Consider the following 24241-nt stretch of genomic DNA (forward strand, 5'->3'; position numbering starts at 1 on the left):
ACTTGTTTTCTTGATATGTTGGAATAAATTACCTTTGAACTAAGTTAACATTGTGTTATAAAGTAACAGGTAAATACAAGTAGCTGTAAAAAAAAAAAAAAAAAGGTCAAATTATGGCTAATGGAAAAAATCTATTGTGTAAGAGTAGACGTTATTATCCCTTAGCTGCACACTTGAATCCCATCTCTCAGAGTAACTTTGATGTTGACATGGCTATGAACCCTCTACAGGCTGCTTCAACCTGTTGGACCTTCAGCTTCTTGCACTCATAGGCCTCCTCCACTGCATCCTCCTGTGAGCTCAATGATGTAGATGAGCCGGAGTGAGGTCTGGTCCAAGGCAAGGCAAATTTAATGTGTATAGCACATTTCAGCATCAAGGCTATTCAAAGTGCTTTACATAAAATGCATCAGGATAGAATATAAAAGCAACACATGGCAACATTAAGAAAAACATTTAAACACAATTAAAAGTGTTAAAATGGACATTAGATTAAGCTATAATAGAATAAAACAGATAAAAACAGGAGAATAAAAAGTTACAGTGCAGATATTAAATCTAACATTTATATGTAATAAAAAAAGCAGCAGCAAACAGAAATGCCCTCAGCTGTGATTTAAAAGAACTGAGAGTCTTCTGGGAGATTGTTTGGATATGTGGAACATAAAAACTGAATGCTGCTTCTCCCTATTTAATTTTGACTCTTAGAACAGAAAGCAGATCTGATCCAGACCACCTGAGAGGTCTGGACAGTTTTAGATGTGATTTTATAGATGATGATATAAGTAGATAGTAATTCACCTGCACTCCTGCATCTTTGCTCTCTTTACATCAAGGACCACGATGGAAATAAGTCTTTATACTTGACGTTTTTGTGTGTGATTTGATGTTCTTATAAAGCAGTTTTTGGCTAAAGCACCAATATACAGCATTTCTATAATGAGTCATTAATTAAACTTTGCTGCTTTCTTTGATTGCTATTAACCTGTCAGCGAAACTCAACACTTCCTGCCCAGATGTTTGACATTAATGGGTTTCCAGCGGCATAACTTCACTCCTCTTCTGCATTTTATGTCAAACATCTGCAGGAAGTTTTGTATTTCATCGACTTTAGCTCAGCATTGATCATAAAAACAGCAAAGTTGAAGCAACTGGAATGAATTGCTGCAGTCACAGAATTACTGCTGTGGAAATGCTTTCCACTATTACACAAGTAAAATACAGAAAGGCAAATGATATTAAATTTGGTATAAATGGATTGATTGCATAACACCCCTGTGACCAGATTTTATTTCATCATATTTCTGTCTACTCCTCCAAAAAGCTGCACAGTAGACGTGTATATGCTCTCTTGGCTTCATTGCTAAAAGTTAAAACTCAAAAATTAGAATTTAGGATTGAGTATAAGTTTTTGTTCAACTTAATTTATTACCTTTGTTTGGGGTTTGACATAATGCTTTATTAATTCTTTCAATTAAATCTTCTGTAAATTGTATTTATACAATATGTGTTTTAAAATTGCAAAGAATGACGGCAAGGTTTGTCATTCTCCAAATAAAAGTAAAAAAGTCAAATCTAACAATATTATATTCCAGTACATCTTGAGCCACGCCGTATCAATATGTGCTACAAGTAGTAAACACAAAGATGAACATGTTTTCTCTGCCCATTCTGATCAGTCTCTACTGTTTGTCTGTAAACACATTTTAAATGGAGATACATGCTTTATGCCACTGAATTCTTCATTCTCCGTTTATGCTGAATAAACAGCCTAAGTTTATTTGCAGACACAAAGAACTCTTTCTCAGTGTCTCTTTGCAATTGTATTTATGATCTGAAAATACGAAAAGGCTATGCAACAGTCAATTACAGCTGCACAAAGGCTTTGTTTCCATCTCTCCTGAGGCCTGTGAATAATACTGTGTACACTCCTAACACATCAGAACCTTTCTGCGGGACTGGGCAGTGGCACAAACCTTTTTGTTGCTGTCAAGAACCCTTTTTATATAGTTGTTTATGGCTTATTTATATGCTCAAACTCTATCCAAGCCAAGCCAGTTAAACAATGGAAAAATCAGAGTGAAAACAGTGCCCAAACAAATACTAGTATAAAAACAACAGGTACTTTGTGAATTTCTTTTACAATGAAACGCTAGTGCCAATATTATCATTTGACGTTAGTTTATTGTAGCTGTTGCCCAATAAGTAACAAGAAGTTGCAGTACAGAAATGCCAAAGATACATTTGAGGTAGTTTAGAAACAGTGACGCTATTGCAGAGGTTGTCCATCTGTTCCGACTTAAGTTAATTTCTTATAGTGAGCAAATTAATTTGTTAATCTAACATAAGCTAGTAGCATGGCTCAGAGTAGTGCACTATGACGCAATCCACCGCAATCCTCTTGTTTGAGCCCTCAGAAGGTATGCCTGTAAGTAGATTTGACGTATTTTGGTGTATTCTTTATTAGTGACAGGTTAATACTTTCTGAGTATTAATCTTTGCGAAGTACTACTAGTTTAAGCCGATGGATGTTTGGCTAATCAGTCAAAGTCTTTTTGTTGTAAAGTCGCTATAATTGGTATGTTTAATAAGAATGTATAAAATGACGTTGTGCACATGACTGTGTAGCTCTCCTGGGTTTTAAAAAGCTTTATAGAAAAGTTTCAGCTCATAGTTTAGATGTCCAACTGCAATTTCACTGTTATTCACTGTAGTTCACTCTCAGCACTTACATAACCTCCTTTTTTCGGCCGCAGCAGGCAGCTGTCTTCTATTCTCAACTTGTTTCTGCTGCTCCCAAGTGGCCAAACATGATATTGCAAATTTATGAATACTTTCTTTTTGGGTTAGTTGACAGCCAGCCCCCTAATTAATTGAAACATGGAGGATTTCCTGACTTCTATGTGTTTTTTTCAGTGGAGTTACTCTGGCTGTGCTTTCTGTACACTTTAGACTCACAAGAATAATAGTATATCACCAGGCAGCAGTTTACAAGTGATTTTTCATTTCATTCATATATTAGTCACAATTCTTTAAAAAAAGCAAACTTAAGGAATCATTATCTAAATGTTTTTGTATATGTCTTTATGTTACAGAAAATGTGGATATTCACTATTATAACATAGTATTTGGATTGGTCTCAAGAATCTAGGTTCTTCGTTTTGCTGTAAATATCAGTCATACAGATTGTCAACAATCACATATAAAGAGCAAAACCAACAATGTTTCAGCGCATCAGCAGTAACCAAGCAGGGATTTCTGGTCCTCTGAAATGAGGCCAACGCGGAATTAACTTAGAACTGCATTCTAGCAAAAGGCCTCCAGGGGGTGACCGTTTGGGGGTCAAAAGGACTTCTGTCTCAATACAAGTCAATGGAGAATTCACCAACTTCTCACTTGATTTCTAACCTCAGTAAAAGTTTTCAAAATGTGTTTATGGTCTCAATCGCTAGTTTAAAGCCTTCTTCAATGCAGTATGATGTTCATTTGTGAAATTTTGGCCTCCCTGATTTTATATTTGACGATAAAGCAGGGTATGCATTAGGGCGTGGCTACGTCGTTGTCCTCGAGATCCAGCCCTCGCAACCTATCGCACCCTCCCCGCTCCGCTGTTGGCTCTGCCCATGGCCCCGCTTCATGCCCATATAAGTAGAATCCGTGTTTTTATTTTTCCCAGCATGCACCTGAAATTTTCAAGATGGCGCTGCCTAGATTCGAAACTATTGGCTTCCGAGCAGCAGTCCACAAACCAATGGGTGACGTCACGGATGTTACGTCCATTTCTTTTATACAGTCTATGGCAGTAACTCTCATATGGCTATCAGTAGCTAAGACGGCCTGTTAAGAGACAGAGGCTGAACTGGGGGGCTACATAAAGGGCAAGCATAAGATAAATGAGGAGTTGTTTGAACTGTGAGTCATGCAAAGCTACTCTTGTGGAGAAAAAAATATAAAATATGGAGCTTGAGCATAACAGGTTATTTTTGTTTTGTTTTTTAAAAGTTGCCTTACTGTGTGGTTCATTTCTCATAGTTAGTAACTTGTTTCAACTTGTTATGGCCCTGTACATTACAGATCTGCACACTGCATCTGGTCTGGGTTTTGGTTTAACTAGATAACCCCTAGTAGCTTGCCTGGTCTGATCTCTCACATAATTTATTTGTGAGTACAGAAAATTTGGTTGTTTACTATAACAGATATTCCCAAAGAAACCCATTAGATTGCATGCCAACCTCTGTTCTACTCTGAGCCATGCAAGACTGGCATGCATTCTCTCTGTACCCTGCCTCACATCTAACAGACAGGGCAATGCGAGCCTTGCAGCTTTATTCTGAGCTATTTGGAGCTTAGACTGATCTTTGTGGCAGCACCCAACCAGACTGCTGAGCAATAATCAAGGTGAGATAAAACTACAGCTTGTGCCACTGGCACTCTAGAGGCAAGGGTAAGAAAAGAGGAACATCTTGTGATGCATACTATTCCTCTACCCATTTTCTTAATATTCTCACTATGTTTCTCCTATGATGGCTGCTCATCAAGTGTGGTTCTAAGCAAAATTGTCTGTTGAACCTGTTCAGTATCTCCTTTGAGTGATAGGCACAGCTGATTATGTTTATTAGTGGCTTGTTTGTCCCTGAAAATCATAGTTTTGGTTTTTACTACATTCAAAACAAGTCTACTCTCACATATCCACTCAAGTAATAATTGCAGTTCAGATTGAAGTGTGTTCCTGAAATTATTATTTGATGCAAAATATGTGTCTGTATCATCTGCAAATACGATAGCACTCCACTTACCCAAAACCAAGGCATGTCTTTGGAAATATTGAAAAGAGTACCAGCTCAAGGCAACTCCACTGGGCCATGCTACACTGAAAGCATTTAGGGTAGGAAAAACTACTATTAAAAAACACAAACTGCATCCTATTGGATTAGTAACCATTCATCCAGTTTACTGCTGTTGGACTAAACCCACGTGTTATTAGTTTTGTTAAGAATAACTTATGGTCTACAATACAGTTCCAACCATAATTTTCATTGTCAGTAATAAGATACCCATTTGTCAGTCATCTCTACCAGTGCTGTGCGGGTGGAATGATCTCCCATAAGTGAAAAATAGTGTAGTATCTGTTCAAGAACAACTTTTTCCATCAGCTTGCTCAACACAGGATGAATACTCATGGGTCAGCTATTGGCAGCTGAGAAACGATGCACAACCTTGACAGATTTACAAACCTGAGAGAATAAACCCCTCCTTAAGACTTACATTGAAAATATGACATATCTGCAATGAATTATATTAGTAACCATCCAGATTATCCATACCAGCCAGGGTTTTACTGTAAATGTTCTTAATGGGACAATGGTCAGCTAAAGAGAGAAATAGTTCAGTAAATAACTTGTGGCCTTTTTGCACCTCATTTAATGCTAACACTTGGTTCCACTCAACATTCTCTATATCTTTAACAAAATCATTATCACAAAACGTTCTATATGACCCCTTGTATAACTTTAGGATTAGAATTATATTTTTTCTTAATAGTCTCAATAGTATGATCTTTTAATCCCACCGGACAGACTTAGAGCATAATTCACAGTTATTAGTAAATATGCAATCAAAACAGGTTGCAGATGTTTGTGCGGCATAATTGCAATATACTCTGGTTGATTCACCATCTGAGTTAAATTATAGATGTGTGCAATGCTGTTCAATTTTTTTTCTCAATGGGCATAAGTCCAAAAGCTACTGAAAAGTCTCAATACTGGGATCCATCAGGTCCAGTCCAGTCCAACCTTGGTGGTAATATGGTTTTGTATATACATTGCTACGCCTCCCCCAAAAAATGTTATAGTCTGGTATGACTACCCCCAAATCTGTTATTAATCGGTCTAAATGTGTTTCTGAGACAGCAAGTACCTTAATATTTTCATGGGCCTATCACATTTCAAACAGGGTGCCCACTTGACAACCCAGATGATGCCATCACTCATTTGACCATCCCACAGATTCCTGGCAGCATGCCTCAAGTGTGCAACTAAGGGTTAGGGTTAGGGTTTTTTCCCGAACATGTTAAAATAACGAAACAAAATAAATAGGCTGTGGTTTATAACAAAATAGAAATGACAGCAACATTTTTAGACATACAACAAAACAATAAATATCCAATGTTTGAATGGTTGTAGGATGAAGCTAGGAGCTTTTCTAGTAATACACAATAGATAGGTTAATTAAGCTAGATATTTCATCAACTTTATATTCTGCTGCCCCTTACTTCTAATTTTACCATCAACCAATGATCCATAACACTTTATATCATTGACTGGGGGTTTTCTCTCTGCTCAGTCAGGCAGTTGTAGATGATGAGACCATAATCTTTTCTTGATCTTGCCTCTTTCATTGCGCCTTCATCGTAATAGCTCAGCTCCTCTCTTCCTCACTCGTTCAGAAAAGTCCTCAATGATGTACTGAGGTGTTTATCTGGTTAGGTCTTGCCATGGCCACTGTCACTCCGAACCTTCCATTCCTGTGAGCTCTCTCAATTTTCACACAGACAGACAGTTTTGTGGTGAATAGTTCTTGTGCTTTGGACTCTGTTTTAGCCCAGGTTTCATTAGCTATATATGGTCCAAGTCCATTAATCACAAGAATATTTCTCTTGCATTGATTCTCTAGGTAATCCATCTGCTTATGGTATCCCTTCACAGATTGTCCTAATTTCAGTTCATTAACCTACTTGGATATGTACTTAGACTCACTTTATTGGGCCTTTTGGTGTTTCTTTAGATCATCAATCTCATTTTGAGAGTAATTCAGTCTCACCTTTGAGTTCTTGTAACTCATCCAACACTGAGTACACTCTTTTCTTGGCTGAGTCCAGGATCATTTGAGAAAATCCTCAGATCCTCATGAAAGCTCTTCTGCTGGTCCAGTAATCCTTAAGAGTGTCCCTTGTCACATACTCAGGATCGTCACTCAGACTTGCTGTGTTTGCATTTCTGTTGTAGCCCACCATGATTCTTGCAGTTCCAACTCTTTGTGAAAATTAATTCAGCAGATTTTTTAACCTAGATGTATTATGTCATTGTTGTTTTCAGGACTCGCCTAGCTACTGCTGTGGAATAGGCCGAAATCAATCCTTTAAATATAAACCATCCATAATGTTTGACTGTATGGTAGTAGGTCTATTCAAATGCACTACCAATGCCATGCAAGATGTTCATCAATTCCTTGCCAGAAATCTAAGAAATATTAATTTAATATATGTCAAACAGACAGTTTCAAAGCATCAGCTCTCTACACAGTCTGTGAAACGTCAATATGTGTTAGTCTCATACAGGTGAAACAGCAGGTAGTAAAAGGTTAAAACCCCCTTTTAGAAGCCACACTAGGGTCTTTATTCTGTTGTATCAGAGAAAATAAGAAGATAAGTAAAGATACTGTTTCCTTTTGTGATCATCACGAAAGCCCAGTAAAGTCAGAAAAGGTCAAAAGCTAAAACAGCATAAGGTGTTCCCTGTAGAAAGGTCAAAGCAGCCACACGTCTGGGCTTTTCTGGTGTCCAACTTGTATCCACAGTAGATTCTGCATAGGCCTGTCTTTCTTGCTGGTGTGTATCATCTCCTGCTCTGTGAGTGTGCGTGCTGTGTGTCCTTGCTACATGTGGAGACTCGCTCATGTAGAACAGATGGGCTATTCCACGTAAACCATCAGAAAACAAACAAATGATCATCAGATGCTCCATCCTCGCCATCAGCCAGCACACCACAGCTTTCTCCCCCCTGCTACACCCGACCAATTCCCCAACTGCTGCTCATTCTCCCTGCTCTCTGTCTGGATGTGTCCATCACACTATCTTCTGCCTCTTTGTTGTCTCCCTCTTCTTCTCCTGGCTGTTTCCTGTCATTCCAACATCAGAGGAGCAGTGTGTGTTTGCTTGTGTTTCTGCAGGAGCTAGACATGTCAACGATTTATCAATTACTTGAACCATTCCAACCACATATCCATGACTTATTTCACCTATTTATTTATTTATTTATTACTACTTTTAGCTATGTCTGCCATTCCCTGTTGAATGTTGTTGTAGCAAATTTGCAATGTTCCCCGATCTCAGTATTTACTATTGGAAGCCCATTGTTATCCATCCTGATAAAAGTGATGGCCCAACAGATAACAATAATAATAATAATACACTTTATTTATGTAGCACTTTTCTTAAAAATGTTATAAAGTGCTTTTCAAAGAAAATAAAGGCCAATAAAAATAAAGTACAGACAATAAAATGTACAGGATCAAATAAATAAAAACATATGTCAAACATTTCCAAAACCTTTTACAAAGAGAAAAGTATTAAGAAGAGATTTAATGGAAGCTAGCCAGAGTTCCATAGTGTGGGAGCTGTAATGGCAAATACCCCATCACCCTTAGTCACTCACCGTGACCAGGGAGTAACCAGCAGTGCTCCATCCGTGGATATTAATGGCTGAGAGGGCACATACCAGTTAATAGGCTATGTAAATAAGCCAAATAAAACCCAATTTGTAATCAACTGGAGTTATCCTTTAAAGGATTGGTGCAACATTTTTAAAGTTTGTCTTAAAACAACAGTCAGGAGCCCCAGTTTTTCTTGCTATAATGATTCCTCCTGTTCATACTGACCATTAGAAAATCCCTTCATAATGCAGTTACAATGTAAGTGATGGAGGACAAAATCCACAGTCCTCCTTCTGTGCAAAAATGTATTTAAAAGTTGATCTGAAGTTAATATATAGCTTCAGCCATCAGATCAAGTCAAAAATGTGTCAAACCCAGTCTTCCATGTTTTTAGTGTCAAAGTGCCTCTTTTTGTTACTGTACTTCCACCACAGCTCAACAGGGAAACACTAAGAGGGAATTTGATGCTAAGAAGACTGTAAATGTGTCAGATATCCACTTGACATGACTAACTCAGACTGCTGACGCCTCATATAAGCTTCACATCTACTTTTAAATGCAGTTTTGCACGGTAGACTGTAGACTGCCTTTAAATTTTCATCATTCCATTGAAAGCACACTTGAAGGATGTCTTTTAACAGTCAGTGAATAGAATATATGATTACAGCATGGAAACCTATGTCACTGTACATATAGACACCTGACTGCTGGTTTAAGACAGACTTGAAAAATTGTGAGTCTATCCTTTAACCTAACGCTGTTGAACATTGTACAAACCCCCAATGATTCCTCAACAACATTAATCAGAAAGAATACATCAGAGGTGGATGACACTGACTGTCATGTGAGCTTCAATCAGAGGCCATAAATCAACAAACTAATGCACCCAGTCTCACTCTACAGTAGCCTACACATAACCTCCAAATATACAAACTGCCAAGATTCATAGAACAGCCTATCCCCCCACTCCCACCCCCAATCTGTCATTTCCTCCCTCTTGGTGTCTACAGCACTTTCACTTCCACTTTTTCTCCTTTCTGCAGTTTGCCATCTTCTCTGTCTTCAGTGCTCCCTGGCTTCCACCCCTTCCCGCTCCCCCCCTCCAGTGTTTGTGTAGGTTCTGGACCGTCTAGCTATATTAATGGAACCTATGGCTTCAAACCGCTCTGTGCTACCTGTCATAGCTCTGTTTCTGCATCCCATCATTGCCGAAGTATACCACTGACACTGTTACGCTCATTATCGCAGGCCCGGCCACCAAGCTCAGCACAGCACATTCACAACAACAATCCTGCCAGTGTTTTTGAGAGCTCAGGTCTTATGGAGCCTATTTGCTGTATGTAAGTGTGACACATATAGAGCAGAGTGAAGAGGTTGCACTGAGGAGATCATTAGCAGCAGTCTCTGCAATGAAGAAAGTAGATGCCTCTTCGTCTGACGCCTTATTCTGTTTGTTTGTGTGTTCCTGTGTGTGTGTGTGTGTGTGTGTGTGTGTGTGTGTGTGTGTGTCGCAGAACTCGAGTGCAGATCACCGTGTGAGGCTGGACCTGGGCCTGTGGGACAAGTTCAGCGAGCTGGCCACTAAGTGCATTATCAAGATCGTGGAATTTGCCAAACGAGTGCCTGGCTTCACTGCGCTGACCATCGCGGACCAGATCACGCTCCTGAAAGCTGCCTGCCTGGACATTCTGGTGTGTGTCACAGCTTTAGTTTTAGAGCAGAAAACATGTTACTGACAATCTACATTTGTCCTCTTGTTTAATATGAACACAATTTTAAAGTTAAGGTATGCAATCTGAAGCAAGAATGGTAGACTCCACCACTGCCAGTAACATCCACTAATCAGTAGTTAGTAGTAGTTAATGAAGGTAAATATATTGAAGGGTTATTGCTGAAAATATAGTGGTCATATATAATATCAAAAATGGATTATAACTTGACGGTGTTAGTCAGGAATCAGTCTTTTTCGAAGTTGACAGTGACCCCAAACTCCTTGACCCAATCAATATGTGTCAGTAGTATTTCACCACCAATATTTTTATTTTTGTGTTGTGCATTCATGCTGCAATAATGACAAATGAAATATTAGATAACTTAAATATTCCACTACACAGACTCAATTAATTAGTGTGGTACATTGTTGCCCCACAATGCAATTTGTACCAAAAACTGAGGGGCTATTCTCTACATTTAGAGAACATTTTTGCAGATTTTTTAAGCAATTCAGTCCTTGATTTGTAACACAGGCTCAAGACCCCAGAAAGAATAGCTATTACCATTTGTATTGGCTGACAATGGTCCTCATAAACTAAACTACACTACAAACTCAAACGATGTCACTTGAAAACAATGTCTTCAGCTGTCTTTTCAATGTTCCTGGTTGACTCAGTATGTTCTATGTATTTGTTTATGTATAATTTTGCAGTAGCTAACTAGGCTACCATGTAATGATGGAAAACAGACTTAGGATAAAGCCAACACATACCATATAAAAAGTTAGCATCCATAGCAGTTGCTAATACAGAAGACATAGAAATAAGCTAGTTAGCTGTATCATCTCCTTTTAATAACAGTAAAATAGTAGTTAAAAGTAGTAATTACATGAATTTCTTTTTGCTAAACTGCCAAAATAGTGCACTGTCAACATTAGTACACTGTAGTATATTGTATGGAATTGGGAAACACTACAAAACTCATTTAGCTTAGTAGCAACTTAGCTAAGTGGCCCAACACACTAGTGACTAATGTGACGTAATAACTGTGAATAGCTGAAGAGCATGTTTTTATCAAAATTTAGCTGTGGTAACATAAAGACCTTACAAGTTTAAATTATACATTATAGATCAATTTTGGTCCATAACGTCTGAAATATTTGCAATGTATGCTAGACACAAAATGACTTCCTGAGCATGGAAACTCTTTGTTAACATTTGGGAACTTTCAGTAACAACATTATAACACTTGATTTTAAGGTACTAGCACATTGCATTTTCCACCAAAAAATTGGCATACATCATCTCTGGACTAACACATATTGGTGATTGGTCATTGCTAATATAATAGTAATGATAAGGACATGGCAATACAGCTGGCTTGGTTTTCAATGTTCACAAAGTACTTTCTGATAGAACGTTTCCAGCAGTATTGTGGCACTGGACAGCCATGTAGTAATGTTTGTTAGTGCTGCTGAGTTCATATTTATGCTTATTTGAATTTCACATTTCTGAAGCATGGTGTTGGCATATTTTCTTATATGTCTGCACAGTCACTTTCCTGCCTTTTCATGCACATTAGTCATTATATTGTATTGTGTGGTTTCCTTTTAACAAAAAGAGCAGTTTGGATGCTTCTTCAGAGCCTCAACTGTCTCCAAATCTTCAATAATGAGCTAAAAACCTTCTTGGAGCTTTCACAGCAGTGACATAACACAGTTACATAAGCATACATCTGCACTGCAATGGGGAGATGTCTGCTTCACTATATTCTAAAATTTATTTGCTAGTCTCCCTGTTGTTCTTCAGTGTGTAAGAATCCATGGATTCGTTTAGACTCTGTGGTGAATCGATAGCCTCAGATCTCCAGGGGATCTGTAGGTTTAACCTCAGGTCCGGCTCCCATTAGACCGATCCTCAACCCTCATTGGATGACCTACTCAGCTGGCCAATGTGAGTCAAGAAAGATCCGATTAATTGATCATGCCAGTCGATTCAATTCTTCATGTGGAGAAGCTGTCTGTAGCTGAGATTAAATTAAACACACAGGCACATTTTTTCAGACGCTAATCTCTTTTTGGGATGGTCATCTGTTTTGTTTTTTTTAATACTGAGCACTCCGTCGCTCTGGGTTTTTTTAATGACACTGTGTGTTCTTTATGGAGTACAGATGCGGAAATGTCTGCGCTGTCGGCTGAATGTTTGTTTGTTATTTAGAAGTTGTTAAGTGGAGCGATGTACTGTACTAATGTAGCTGTAGTAATGAGATGGAAAAAAGGCAAATGGTTGTCTCTCTTCCTCCTCTGTCTCTCTCTCATGCTTGCTCGGCTGTTGTGGGGTTTCAAGGGGGGTGTGGGGAGGTGATTTGATTAGCTTTTGTTTCTCAGGGGAGGGGAGGAAGAGAAGAGGAAGGAAGAAAAGGTGGGAAGAACGTGATGACAGTCTTGTTATATGTTTTTACTTTTTGACCTTAATTTTAATACAGGGTTAAACTTTCAGTACTAGCTGTAGTATAAAATATTAGTAGAAGCAGTATGAGTACTTTTATATTATCTACATGGAGACTGTTCCATGCTCTTAATGTGGTATTGTAGAATTGTAGAAAAAAAACACAGTACTTACTGTTGATATGAAAATGATAATCAGACACGTAATACAGTCTGTAGCACAAAATTGCTTTCAAGAGCTCTACAGAAAATTATCAGACATTAAGAAAAAAACATTTTTTTATACCTGATTACTTTCTCTTCATAATCACTGACATAGACCAAACATGCACCAAAATAATGCTATGGCTGCTTTTAGAATCTCCACAGAAAGCATGCATTATCTGTAAATAAAATATGTTTCATTTGAATTATGTTTTCTTCAGGGAAATAAAATTATTTCATTATTTACAGATCATAATTCAAAGAGATAAAATATCTCTCCGTTTTGCTTTTTGTCCATCTACTATCAATATTGATAGTATATGGAATAGCTGACAGAGGAGAGTTGAGGGAAAAAAGGATCTGCAGTGATGAAATGCAACATAGATCATGAACTAGGAGGTCTGGGTATCATTAAAAAGTGATGATACCAGTACAAATCCAAGTACCCTTAAAGTGATAGTGATACCATTGAGTATTTCATTTGATACCCATCATGTGAATAGAAGCATTAAATTGGATAAAATGCCAGCACTCCTCCACATCTAAATGATTAGATTTTTACACAAATGCATTTTGAAAGTCTTCAAATTATTAGTATTGTCTCATTAAATCAAAGAACGTTTGCGTTGATTGGCTGTGAGCAAGTCCATACAAATAGTCATATATTCTAGTTCTGAGTGCAAAAAGTATTGAATGCAGGAATCATTTGACGGAAAACGTTTCCATACTACTTATATCGATTTATTTCGGTTGATACCCAGCCCTACTGACTAGATGTGAACCAGGGTTTCCATCAGAATTAGTAAGTAGTATTTGAGTTAGTAAAAAGTTATTTTATGTTAAAGCATGGATGTTAGTAAAGTCAGATTGTGTCAGTTTTGCTCAAATATAATATGTACATTCAGTGTTTTGACTCTGTAAGGCAGAGCTGACTTAAAGTAGTGAAGTACACTGTCGTTCTTCTTTAGCACTTAAATTAAGGAGAGTTTCTGCTCTGTGCTACAGGATAAACATTCCCCTTGCATGCTGCAACATGAAACACATCAATAATTGGTTGAAAAACAGTTGTTTTTTATTACATTAAGAGTGTATCATTGTGTTCCAGTAGCATTAAAGTATTACAAGACTAATAAGTACAAGGATGACATGAGCTGTATGATGCCAACCTTTCAACCCCACACAGACACATCATGAAGCCTTTCTTTTCTAGACTATCAACTGAACTGTGAAACTGCCATGACACGCTCATCAATACAGACACCAGTCTACACAGTAACAACCTACTGACATTTACAAATTCAGACTTGATGTGTTATTGTAACAATAGTTTATTAATGACTTATTAATAATAAGATAATCATAGCACCGGTTAGATTTCTTACCTTGTTTAAAAGATGCCACAGAGACTCTTTTCACCTTCCATACAAGATAAAACTGTCATGGTGTTCGCACAGCTCTACTCAGAGTAATCTGACGCTATGTCAAAGGTCACGTGATATGTAACTTCTGGGCTGAGGTGGAAAGGCCTTGATTTTTAAAAACATTTTTTCAAATCAGATCAATAATTGAACAAACAGACTCTACTGTTTCTTTAAAGCACTTGAGTTAATTAACTTTTATTAATGAACATTTACAACTACTTGATGACTTATTAGAAAGAGTGAAAATTATTATTATTATTATTATTATAAAAGTGTTTATTAACAGATTATCAACATTTATTCTGCATTATGATCAAAATAAAGGAAAAACACCAACCAAGGACATTGCCACAACCTGGCAGTTATTATTATTATTTTAATAATGTGATTAATATTACATTATTTGGTTTAGTTAGATTTAGTTTAAGGTTATAAAATGTTGATAAATGATGGTTTATTAGAAAGTGGTTCATTCTCTGCAATCTTGTATATGTGCATGTAAATGATATAAAATAATAGAGAGGAGGTGACATGCTGGATAATCTACATTTTGTTGAGGGAATGCAAAAATCTATGATTAATGCATGAAGATGCATATTAATGGGAGTTGTAAATGCAAAGTGGTGATATCCTATCCAGGCACAACCTGGATAGATGAATGCTGATGAAATGAGGAATGGTTTGTTGTACATACTTTATTTGTTATTCAGGGTGTGTATAAACAGGTTCAGTGTGAGTGGCGTCTCCATATTAATAGATGGATTTGTTTGCATTGACTAAGTCGTACCTGTCAGATGTGACAAAGCAGCGGAGTGAACTCCCAGGGACATGGAGGTGAGAAGTTGAAGGCCGGCTGTGATGACTTTCTGGCTCTGGCTCAGCCATCAACGTCCGCTCACCGGCACACTTCTGTGGTGAAGGGCGTAGATATTGTGCATAAGGGCTGGGTGAGGGAGTGTCAGAGGAAAGATCAAACAGTGTGTGTGTGTGTGTGTGTGTGTGTGTGTGTGTGTGTGTGTGTGTGTGAGCGCGGGCCTGGCCAGCCGGTGCGAGTCACCGCCAGTAGCCATGTTTTATTCTGTTTCATGTTGCAGACACGCTTGCCACTCACTGTCAGAGCCAGCCCACTCAAATGGCTTCAAAGGCTACAGTAGGCTTCACATCCACCATCAGATGCTTCATTAGGTGTACACACACACATACACAAACACAGACGCAGTGCAGCAGGGAGACCCAAAGGTTATTCTCTTAGAGTGTATGGAAGGTCATTGTTTTGGTTGCACTTGTTGTTTCTTCTGCTGTTTATGGGAATCTTGTTAGACCTGGTTCACACTTCATTCTACAGTCTGCCTGCCCTGATCAGCAGGTTGTAATTGTTAGTGTGTGCAGGGTCAGACTAATGTATCAGGAAAATAATGGTGTGAAAGTAAAGAAAACACACATGAAGGGGTACTGAGTCTGTTAAAGCTGCAGTATAATTAGTTTTTCTTTGTGAGTAAAACATCTTTATTTGATCTTTGTTAGAGATTAGGTTCACCCAAATGCAAAAAAACTAGTTTGATCACTTTTATAGCTGCAGTATTTCATTTTTGTGGCCACTTGGGGGCAGTAGAGCGAGCTAGCCTAGTAGAATTGTTATTGCCATGTTAGCAAATAATTGGTTATTTACACAACTATTTGATTTGAACAGATTTGTCAACAGCCTCTATTCAACAATATCAACTTATAGAATATTTTACAGTTCTAATAGCACACTTCTGGAAAATATGAACTAAAAAATAAGCCATTGTGTCTCTTGAACATCCTAAATACACTTCTCCGGACTTGAAGAAGCCTGGATAGTGGAAACATTATCCAATAGGAATAAACAGTGTTTTGTTAACATGCACTGAATCCCTCAGCCTGACCTAAAGGACAGTTCCAACATGACTGTATTTGTGTATATATAACATCATGGCCACTAAGATCTCTTCATTTTGTTTGGCTGTCAAGTGTTTATTAATTTCTTGCAACTAGACAGTACAGTCTCTTGAAAGCCAATAGAGTCTGGCAGATGCTGTCCTCACTAAGATCTTGGGAGTATGGGTCAGTTGTATAATGAGTAAAAATAGATGAAACATTAGATATTTGGACGACAGAATCGACTAAAACAGTACAAGAAGAAAAGAGAGGACTTTTGAAATGATGGTAACTACATCTTCCATTACGGTTTTGAACATACAGGTTGATGGGTATCATTCCATACATAACCAATGTCTAAATTTAACAGGTATATACAGGATAGGTGACAAATTTTAGTATTATTGTATTATTTTCAGATGTGTTTATAGCTGTCCATTGGTTTGCGCAGGCTAAATGATAGAGTGCAGGTTGTTATGTCTTGTCTCAGTTATGCAGAAGTTCATGAATTTGCTCGATTACCAAAAAGAAGACCAATAACTTCCACAGTGTAATGCCTATGTCTTTTACTGTCCAAATGTGTATTTGAGTGCTTTGGAGCCTGAGGTAGACACTAAATCTGTATCAGTTTCTGTCTTTAAAATATTGAACTAAAAGATTTATAGGGCTCTCTTTAAGGGAATTTTCCAATATTTTTACGTGTAAGTGACCAACAGGGACAACAGTAATTTAGTAATTTAATCCTTTACACCCCATCAATGTACATCCACTAAAAGGTACAACATTTTGTAGAGAACCATACAGAGAAATTAAACATTTTTCTTAACTTTTTGTTCTATCCGGTCTGTTTGTTATTGTGTCTCACTCATGAAGTTTAGCTCTGAAATCTCACGAGAGTTGAGTTGTTACAGGAAGACAACAGTGGAAGTGACAGTGATGGAAGGAGTATGTTATGTTGGAGTACAGAAAGTGTAGTTTAGTATCTAAGATTGTCAAAGTGATGGTTGTATTTCTGCAACAACCCAACTTTCATGAGAACTAGACCTTTTCTTTCAGAATGAGACTTGGTTGGACACAATAACAAACAGACTCAATCAAGCAAAAGTCTAAGAAAAGCATTTATTTGTCAGTATGATCCTTTCCATAATGTCGGAGACACTTAAAATAATATCTGAGCCCTTGTAGTGGATGTACATTGACGGGGTTCTATTGCCCCATCGGATAACATTGAAGCCTGTTTCGCAGCTTCTGGTTGAAGCACTCTCGCTCAATACTGGACCAATTTCAATAACTGTTGTCCCCATTATTCACTTAGACATAAAATGATGGAAAGAAAAGGTCCAAGTTGAAAGTCTCCCTTTTAAAGTTTCCTGTACACTAATCCCTGCTGATGGACCTTGTCTCTTCTTTCTTTCCCCGTCAGATCCTGCGCATCTGTACGAGGTACACCCCCGACCAGGACACCATGACCTTTTCAGACGGGCTGACCCTCAACCGAACGCAGATGCACAATGCTGGCTTCGGCCCGCTCACTGACTTGGTGTTCACCTTTGCCAACCAGCTGCTGCCCATCGAGATGGACGACACGGAGACAGGCCTCCTCAGCGCCATCTGTCTCATCTCCGGAGGTGGGCAAGCCAGGGCAGAGCACTGGGCATTCAGTGAGGGGAGGAGAGGGGAGGAGAAGGGAGAGCAGGAGAGAAGGACAAGATAGGAATATAATTCACAGAGAAAGCCAAGGACACCAGAGTATCAAGTTCAACCAAACAGTGAAAACCCTTTCTTATATTGTTTGAGTCTAAACTCCAACTGAAATTCTGTAGGCAAAAAACATCTGAAAGTGATTCTAAAATGTATTATATGGATTTTTTGGAGATACTATAACTCTGAGACAACAGGGACATACAGAGACAAAGTAAACAAACCAACATAAGTAACGGTAGCTTACAAGCTAATGACAGACAGTGTTTTGCTGGCACTGATGTTGGAGAGTAATCACTGCACCATTTTGCATCTAAAATGACTCATGCTGACCTTCGCGGTGAAGTTTTTAACCGGTTTCATCCTACAGCTGATTAGCTAATCAGCTATTTAGCATGCAAACTGAGGAGCAACATACGTTTATGTCATTGCTAGATAGGAAAGAGACATTTGCTAGATAGATCATGTAAACTGAGGCTTATTGTGTTCTGTCATGGCTGTTAGCAAAGATGTAACAGTGATGGTTACTGATGCCATCCATCCACTTTCTGTCACTTATCTGGGACTGGGTTGCAGTGACATCAGACTGAGAAAGGAAACAGACATCCTTCACCCCAGAAATGCCCTCTAGCTCCTCCCAAGGCGTTCCCAGACCATAAGAGATATGTAGTCCCTCCAGTGTATTCTGGGTCTGCACTGGGGTCTCCTACCAATTTCCAAAGCAGCAATTCTTCCCTGAGCTCCCCCTGGCCTTTCACAATGTCATTCTTTCAGTCACTAACCAAAGCTGGTGACCATAGGTGAGGGCTGGAATGTAGATCACCTGGTAAATTGAGAGCTTTGCCTTCTGGCTCAGCTCTTTATTCACCACAACACCCACATTACTACCGATGCTGCACCATATTTCTGTCAACCTCATGTTCCAAGGAACAAGACCCTGAGATACTTGATACTTGAACTCCTCCACTTCAGCCAGCAACTCACTCCCAACCCAAAGGGAGCAGTCCACATCTTTCCGGTGTATTTTATTTGTTCAAATACATCAAAACATAAACAAAGTAATAACATTTTTTCTTACTAATGAAAAATGTAATTCACAATCGATTAAATCACACCCTTGCTTAATTCAGTATACTAAGGCTACAGCCTTACTTGACAATAGCTTGTTGTGGCTAATGTTAGCACATTTTAGGTGGAGGTTGCAGTGTATCTGATGGCATCATGCCTTTTTTCTATATTCACTTCCATTGCTCTAGGCTACATTTCAGCATGTCTCACATAAATTTGTCTCAGTTTTTATCATAAAACAAGAGAATCTTGGCAAATGATGAGATGTTGAAGTACTATTTTTTGTAACTACCACTTGTGGCCATTGTTTCTTCTTTAAGACATAGTCTGATTAGTAACTCACACTATTATGTCTTTCTCTGTCTGTGTAGACAGACACGGTCACTACTATTTGTACACAGGCCTCTTCATGAGACCCTAGCTTTTTAAAATTAAATTTTTTGGGCTTTTTTGCGTTATTGGACAGTTGGTGGCAGAGAGATTGGGTTAGGGTTAAGGGGAAAGAGAGAGATAGGTATGACATGCAACAAAGGTCCATTGCAGGACTCGAACCAGGGACATTGCAGGTATATGGCAATGGCATGTGCTGTAACCACTCAACTATAAGGGCGCTCCTTATTTTCTTCTTTTTTTTAAATCAAAATGCAAAGAACATGGAATTCAATTTCAGATTAACTTTTCATAGATCTGAAGAGGCAGATCTTTGATATGTTGCACAAAAAAGCTAAGATTTATATCAAGCTAAAAAATATATACTTTTGAGTATTCAATATCCTGATGATCCCTTCAGGGGTTCTGACCCTCAGGTTGGGCATCACAGGTGTAAAGTGTTATTTATTGACAGCTTCATCCAAAGAGTCAGTGTGAGTCAGTGTGTAAAATCTGTCATCACACCGTCACTCTGCAGGATGGATACATCAACTAAAAGACTTTTTGCAGCCCGATTACATCATACATTTAGCATACATTCTGATTTAAAGATATGAACAGAGTTGATAGTTAAATCATGGAGCACTTCAAGTGGAATGAATAAACAGATCCTCTCCCCATTCTAACCATCCTCGGCTGCTCTCCATTCAACGTAGTCAGAGTGTATTGATTCCTCCAGTTAAATATTGAGTGCAGCTGTAGCCCAGTTTGGGATGAAAGGAAGCCATCCTCCACAGGAGTCTGAAACCAGGTCAGCCACAGGTTGCTATGAGTGAGGCAGCACTATTCTGACTGCCAAACATGGGAAGGAGAGAGGGATGATGTACAGGTATGTCACTGCAGTGTCGGTTGGCTGAATGGAATGTTTGAACTTCCCTCCCAGAGGAAATGAACCTGCTCTGGTTTTTTTCCACCAAGATACCTTAAGCATGACTGAGTCTCTCAGTGTCAGGCTACACACACTTCCTCTCTTTCACACACACACACATTACATTTTACTGTACATCCACCAAACCAAAAGTTACATAGCTTCACTTCTCTTTATCACTTCCCTCTCTGCCCCACTCCTATCCTTGTTCTCATCAGCGCTCAGCCTCCATCACTGCTGGCTTTTCATCCAACAATAATATATGTTTCTATACTGAATCCCCAAAGCCTTGGCAAATATTACAGGCTCTTGCATAATCCATGAAAAGTGCGAGACACCTCTGATTGCATCAGTAATCACACACCTTGACGGAGCGGGCTGCAGGTCCAGCAGCTGAGCAGCTGATTTCAGAGCGCACACTGCCACCTTATGGTGCAGTTTGTGTGTGATCCAGAAGGGACCCCCACAATGAAATGTAGTCCTCAATATGTCAGACATGACATTTCATAGATACTTTTACTGTATCATGTGTAAAACCACAGACATGATCTTATTTATTTATTTAAAGTAGGACAATTCTTATCCTTTTCAATTAATTTAACTCTAAAGATATTAAATCTACAAAGATATAAAAACAGAAAAGCAGCAGATCTATCAGAGAATACCTGATGTCTGTGCTGCTGAGAGAAAACGCCCAAACCAACCAACATTCAACTGTCACCAACATTATGCATTTACTTTTGTCACGTTGGAGGATGTGTTTGATCTCTGCTGAACATCATGCAGGAAACTCACGATGGCGTTGACAGCCGTCACTTTGGTCTCACATCTTTGATTGTGAGCAGCTTTCACAAACTGAGGCAAACACCACACAGCTCCAGTCCAAACTGTGCAACAGCAGTGTGACAGCTCTGTAAGGTAGTGTTGTTCCAGGTTTAATCATATTTACAGTAGAAAGTAAAATAGATTCCATGTAGCAGAGGCCCATGGCTGTTTTTTCCAAAGTTAAAGTTTAATGCTAAAGCAGCTGATAGCAGCATAGACAAAGAAAAGAGAAAAAAAAGAAAACAAGGCTGAATTTCATAGAATTCATTTCATTTTTTGGATTTTAACCTTCATTCTCATAACAGCATAGAAAAGTCTGCACACTGCAGCTCCTAATGCAGGTATGCTGGTAAGGTAATGCTGGGAGCCGCAGTGTGCAGACTTTTTTATGCTGTTACAGATTTAGTTATTTGGTCCAGCATCTGCTGTCTTATTCCAGATGTGTACATCTGCTACACAGCTTGTTCAAACCTTCCTTCTAATGGTATATGATGACTATATTGTCAACATGTAACCTACTTTTACGAGATCACCTTCTCAGGTTTCTTAACAAAAGTGCCGAAACATTGTCTTCCTCACATTACAGTGTTATACATGGGTGCCACTGCCACCACAGTAATGGCAGCTAAGCAACTTGTCTTATTCTGCATACATCCCAGATTCATCTATCGGGCTCACATGCATGCATCTCCCTTGTTTAGTTTGGCACATGTATAGTATGAACTTGTTCCACATGCCTAAGCTAGTTTGTATATGAGATGGGGAGTCAGTGGGTGGGGACTGAAACCATTCATTTGCTATTGTTGTTTTTGCATTGCCACCTTCTTTCAATATAAGGCACTTGGCACCAGATGGTGATGTCACTACAGAAACATAATATTGTATTCGCCTTGAGGACTGCTCGAAGGTTATTTCTGCACATGTAATATTGCCTGCAGGTGTGTGATCATGCAAACGTCAGTAATAGTGTGCAAATGTTAGACCTAGTAGAATCAAGGTTGGATGAAATGTTAAAGGAGTCGAATACTCGAACAACTAAAAATAGTCCAGAGCATGTTTTGATGGGTGATTTGAGCCAACATGTCTATTCAGAAAGGAGATGCCCCGATGAGTTCTCTTAATGATCAGTGCGTGCAGAAGAGTGCTCTGTGAATAGATGTGTGGCTTTGAGTCTCAGATCTGCTGATCACTTTGACATGTTCAGTTGTTGCTCCCCTGCTGTCACTGTCTTTTAAAGCCTCGCAGTTGTAAGAGCTGAGCACTCCTAATCAAAAGACAAGATTCAGATTGGTTCCCTGCTCAGATTATTCACTTGTTGCCATCTCCGCACATAATGCGATAAATCTCCTTCTTAATCAAACCAGACTTCACACTGTGATACATTTATGAGCCTCCAGCTTGTCTACATCAGATAAAAGTAAAAAATGGATTAGTCACACTGGAGCTTAAAGTTTGACTTGTTTTGTTAATGTGTGTGTCAGACCGTCAGGATCTGGAGGAACCCTCCAAGGTGGACCAACTCCAAGAGCCGCTGCTGGAAGCTCTGAAGATCTACGTGAGGAAGCGTCGGCCCAGCAAACCGCACATGTTCCCCAAAACACTGATGAAGATCACAGACCTGCGCAGCATTAGTGCTAAAGGTAAGAAGATGCTTTTATTAGGGAATGTAAGTTTGCTTGTATGAACTTTGGGTTGCTAAGTAACCCATATGCATATTGTATCAGTCTCTGGTGATGGTGGAGAACATGAGCAAAACCCACAACTGTTAGTGTTTGTTCTGCAACTGAATTTTTAAGTTGATGAAGTAATCATGTGGATTCAAAATATGTGAAAGGCAAATGATGCCTTTCACAAAGATATGAGGAACTAATAGCAGATGAACACCAGGATCATCCTGAGGGAACAATCTTATCTCAGCAAGTTCTTTGGTAATTTACTGGTGGCTCTGATGTTCTAAACATATGATACCATTTCTTTTGCAATAACCAATTGTCCAATAGTGATACTTTTTTTTACTTTTTGACGAGCTGATGATATCTTCAAGTATGCTGATGTCTCAATTGCAAATTGAGCTTACTGTGCCATCCTTTACTCAGGAGTCTAACAGGAGAATTCAACGTTCCAAGCTCAAACTATTAAGAACTTTTTTTCTCCTTCATTATGATGATTTTCTGTTGGTCTCTTAACAGCAAACAACAAGTCAGTTGAACATCTACTGTTGACTAAAGCTGCAAATCCACAGGTTGCCACTAGATGCTGTCTTCAAGAAACTGATTGTACTGAAGTTAATTGGAAAATGATGCGATTTATTTCTTGAAATATCAAGTTAATAAGTTACTTTCACAAGAAGTTGGAGTCTGATAAGCTAATTTCATTTAACGGTGTTCCACATGTTTGTGTGGTTGTTTGAGTCAGTCCTGATGGCCTTCTCCAGTAACTGACAGCAATGTGTGACATCTGCAATTCTATGTCCACACATTTGGTTTTTGTTTCTTTGTTCGTTTTTTTGTTTTTTCTTTTGGCATTTCTGCATTTATTGGATAATGGGCAGTGAAGATGTGGACAGGAAAGGGGAGAGCACATTACCTCCACTTTATCTTCGCTACTCTCTCTATTCTTTCTTAACGTTGAACTTTTAATGCACATTCTGGACTGCTTATAGTGTTCAGCCTTAAACCTTGTAGCAGCCTGAGTGTAGTTTGAGATCATAAAAAGCCTTTCTGGAACTTTCCACAGACTGCAACCTCCTGACTTATTTTCTTATTCTTTCTGCAATGTTGTAGACATTTATCTGGTTAATCACCAGCTAATGCTCTTCTTGATGTTTAATGATTGCAGCTCCAATGTTAAGCTTTATTTTTTTGCCCTCATCATCATCATCATCGTCTTGCAGGAGCAGAGCGCGTCATCTCATTAAAGATGGAGATCCCGGGTTCCATGCCACCTCTCATCCAGGAGATGCTGGAGAACTCAGAGGGCCAAGATGGCCAGAGCAGCAGCAGCAGCAGCAGCAGCAGCAGCAGCAGCAGCAACAACAGCAACAGCAGCAGCAGCAGCAGCAACAACAACAACAGCAGCAGCAGCAGCAGCAGCAGCAGCAGCAGCGCTTTGGCCGAGGCGGGGTCCAGCAGCCCCAGCAGTAAGGACAGCCCCAAGGAGGACACCGCCACTCTGGAGTCGCCGGAGTCCTCGGACAACAAGAGAGCTACGGCCACGCCGCCCAGCGACGAGCCCTAG

At 39.0% G+C, this 24241-nt stretch overlaps 1 protein-coding gene across 1 annotated transcript in view; it reads left to right on the plus strand.

Annotated features, from left to right (window-relative positions):
- Positions 1 to 24241, plus strand: part of LOC128373954 (retinoic acid receptor beta-like) — a 126580-nt gene extending 102339 nt beyond the window's left edge. Inside the window, exons 5-8 of the mRNA XM_053334157.1 lie at positions 9945 to 10121; positions 17537 to 17741; positions 22486 to 22644; positions 23898 to 24241. Coding sequence (XP_053190132.1) covers positions 9945 to 10121; positions 17537 to 17741; positions 22486 to 22644; positions 23898 to 24241 — 885 coding nt within the window. The remainder of the gene's footprint in view (positions 1 to 9944; positions 10122 to 17536; positions 17742 to 22485; positions 22645 to 23897) is intronic.

This window comes from Scomber japonicus, chromosome 15, assembly GCF_027409825.1.
Source record: "Scomber japonicus isolate fScoJap1 chromosome 15, fScoJap1.pri, whole genome shotgun sequence".
NCBI classification, from domain to species: Eukaryota; Metazoa; Chordata; class Actinopteri; order Scombriformes; family Scombridae; genus Scomber; species Scomber japonicus.